Source organism: Rhagoletis zephyria, unplaced genomic scaffold (assembly GCF_001687245.7).
Source record: "Rhagoletis zephyria isolate East Lansing unplaced genomic scaffold, Rhagoletis_zephyria_1.1 Rzeph_scaffold_19273, whole genome shotgun sequence".
Lineage (NCBI taxonomy): Eukaryota > Metazoa > Arthropoda > Insecta > Diptera > Tephritidae > Rhagoletis > Rhagoletis zephyria.
In genome coordinates, this window is record NW_016176333.1 from 6,370 (window position 1) to 9,298 (window position 2,929).

General features: G+C 37.1%; 1 protein-coding gene across 1 annotated transcript in view; it reads right to left on the minus strand.

The window, feature by feature from the left end:
- The window catches only part of caly (ubiquitin carboxyl-terminal hydrolase calypso), a 3,183-nt gene extending 1,516 nt beyond the window's left edge, over positions 1-1,667 (minus strand). Inside the window, exon 1 of the mRNA XM_017636813.1 lies at positions 422-1,667. Coding sequence (XP_017492302.1) covers positions 422-1,453 — 1,032 coding nt within the window. The 5' untranslated portion in view covers positions 1,454-1,667. The remainder of the gene's footprint in view (positions 1-421) is intronic.
- Positions 1,668-2,929: the final 1,262 nt, after the last annotated feature.

Sequence of the window (2,929 nt, forward strand, 5' to 3'; positions counted from 1 at the left end):
GTAGTGCTAACTTGACACACGTATTTGTGTGAGTGTAGTTAGTGAATAAAAAAAGTGCTATTGTGGAAAAGTTTTTTGTTAATAATTTTTGATCGGGTGAAAAGTTAATTTCCGCTTTCGGATTCTTGTTATTGGGGTCCAGGTGCGTATAATGGTACCCCCTTTTCAAAATATTGTCAGATTTTGGGTGTTGAAAGCCCACCTAGATAATTACCCCTTCGGGTTCAAAATTTGTCGCCCCGGTTATCGAAATCTCGCCCAACAAAAATTATAAAAAATACTGCTTGTGATTTCTATGAAGCTGCAGATAGCTTTTTAGAGCAACTTCATGTTTAGGAAATCGCCCTCTAACTCCACCAACACCCGTTTTAACGTATTTTAAAATACCTATAAATTTTATTCTTTGGCAAATGCAACTTACTTTGAACATATACCTCTTGTCGTTTTCATCATTTAGCTGTTGTTCGCATATGGCAATTTCTGTGTCCAGGTTCTTGAGTAACGATTGTAAATCGCGAATCGTAAATGCATTCGTCTCCAAAACGGGCGAGGGGGGAGAACCGATTTGGTATGATCCATTATCAGAAGATTCAATATCTAGTTTCGTAGATTTTACACAATCTGGACCGCTTGACTTTAAAAGCTTTTGAAGGGTTCCAGATACAATAGCTTGATTTGTTCGCAACATTTTTAGTTTGTGCGTTATGGCTATTCGCCTATCGGGTACCACAGCCATTAAATTAAAGCGAATATCTTGTTCACCCGTAGCGATTCCCAAACGCTCTGCCATTACTCGCCGAAATTTCTCAGTCCAATCCTCATTCTCCTCCCATGGGCCGTGGTCAATTGGATATGGTTTCAATCCATCCAATTCAAATAAATGACCGCTTATAGGAACGTAGCTAACAAAATGAAATGCTTCTCCGGTAAAACGTCCAGTCGAAACGCCTGATGCAGCGCCTCTGTCTAATCTACGTTTTGCTTGTGGCATAGCATGCGAGTTATGGGCGCAGGCCAGCTCTGGTGTATTTCCAATTGCCCATCCCTTATTTTCAGGACACATACCTTTCGTATGAGCCTTCAAACGACTTAGTGTAGATCCAAGTTGCAAGTCCGCGTCGTTACTATTAAGAAGCACAGATAATAAAGCGTGTGTAGCACAACTGTTTGGAACGACTTGCTGAGCGAAAAATATACTAGAAACTTCTTCTTCGTCCTTTACAAATATTTCAGCAGTAGCCTCTACTATTTTCCTTCTTGCTCTTCTTTCCTCCATCCAACGAAAAAGAAAAATAAAACCGTACACTGGACCATCTATTGGTTTCTGAAGGTCATACACTTCTTCCACTTGAACATTTTTCACACCAAAATCCTCTAAGAGCAAAGTAAACAATCCAGGGTCGGACTCAAGTTCCAGCCAACCATCAGTTAATCGATTAATATCCACAGGCATGTTTCTGCAAATCTTCCAATATTATATGATGATCAAAGCAATGAAAATTCCCAAATGATCCCCTGCTGTAACTTCCTTTAACAAAGACAAAATGCTATTTTGTTTCACGCATTTCAAATCAAAACTGTTTGTTAAATTTGGGGTTTAATGACCGGATTAGGAATGCAACGATGCATCGATGTTTTCAAGACATCGATGTTTCGTCCAAAAAAATCCACGTTAATATCGATGTTTTGCTGGACGATACATCGTCGATACATCGACTAGGAAAGTGAAAAACATCGACATCGTTCTTTCACTCCGTTCGTATGGTGCCGAACGACCACTGGCAAGCGAGCGCTTGTTTTCGGAAGCTAGTCCAACCATCATTCGGGAAAGAGGCGGGCTTTTGGGGGCTACATTATAAAAGCTTGTTTTCTGAACTAATTCAAAATGTTTATTCATATTTAATTAAATAAGATTTACATATTTAAGATACATCATAATATTAAAACAGGTGCACGTTTTAAGCGGCTAAAAATCGCTTTGATTTTTAATGTTTTTTTTTGGCGGCTTTTGCGTTTTTTTTTTAAGGTTAAAAATCAAGGCGATTTTTTAACGGCTTTTTCTAAAAATTCAGATAAAAAAGTTCAAAATTAAGATAAAAATGTGTTGAATTTTTCAAAGTTTTGTATAAAGTTATGGTTTGCAGCGGATATGTGAATCTAGTTCTTTCGAGTTTAAAAAATATTTCAGGCTACATTTTATTTCGTGTAGTAGATGAGATATTAAACCATGGGTAAATCATCGATGTATCGTTTTTATAACCGATGTTTTTGGCATCGATGTTTTTTGCGGGAACATCGATGTTTTCAAACATCTATGGCGCATATTCATAGTCATATTTAGTACTCAACTAAGTCGAAACTATTCTAAGGGCCGGTTACTCAATGTCTGGTTAACACTAATCTCCGGTTAAACATAGTTATCGACGTTACCGACTCCCTGTCGTATGCATGGAGTCGAAAACGTCGATAACAATGTTTAACCGCAGATTAGTGTTAACCAGACATTGAGTAACCGGCCCTAAGTCACAACTAAAGCTATTCATAGTCGCCTTAGTTTCGACTTTTCTGGCTAAGTACCAACTTAAAATGTAGTTTCTGCTGCAGCTGCAGGAAGAAGTATTTTATCAAACTAGAGGGTGATTTTGATAATATTGAATAATCTCCAATTAAAATTTACAAAGATCGATCCATTTTAATCGGAAGATGAAATTAAATGCGTATTACAATTCGAATAAAGCTACATCACAATTTTATAATTGGAATAATTTAGATACATTTTCAAATAATAAGCCAGTTTCACGCTAGTTCTTTTAAAGTAAATTTGTGCATAACATTTAGATATCTACTATTTGTATGTTTCACAGCATGCTTTCGATAAACATCGACTTCACATCACTGCGGTTGTTCTGGCTATTTCACACAATTAACA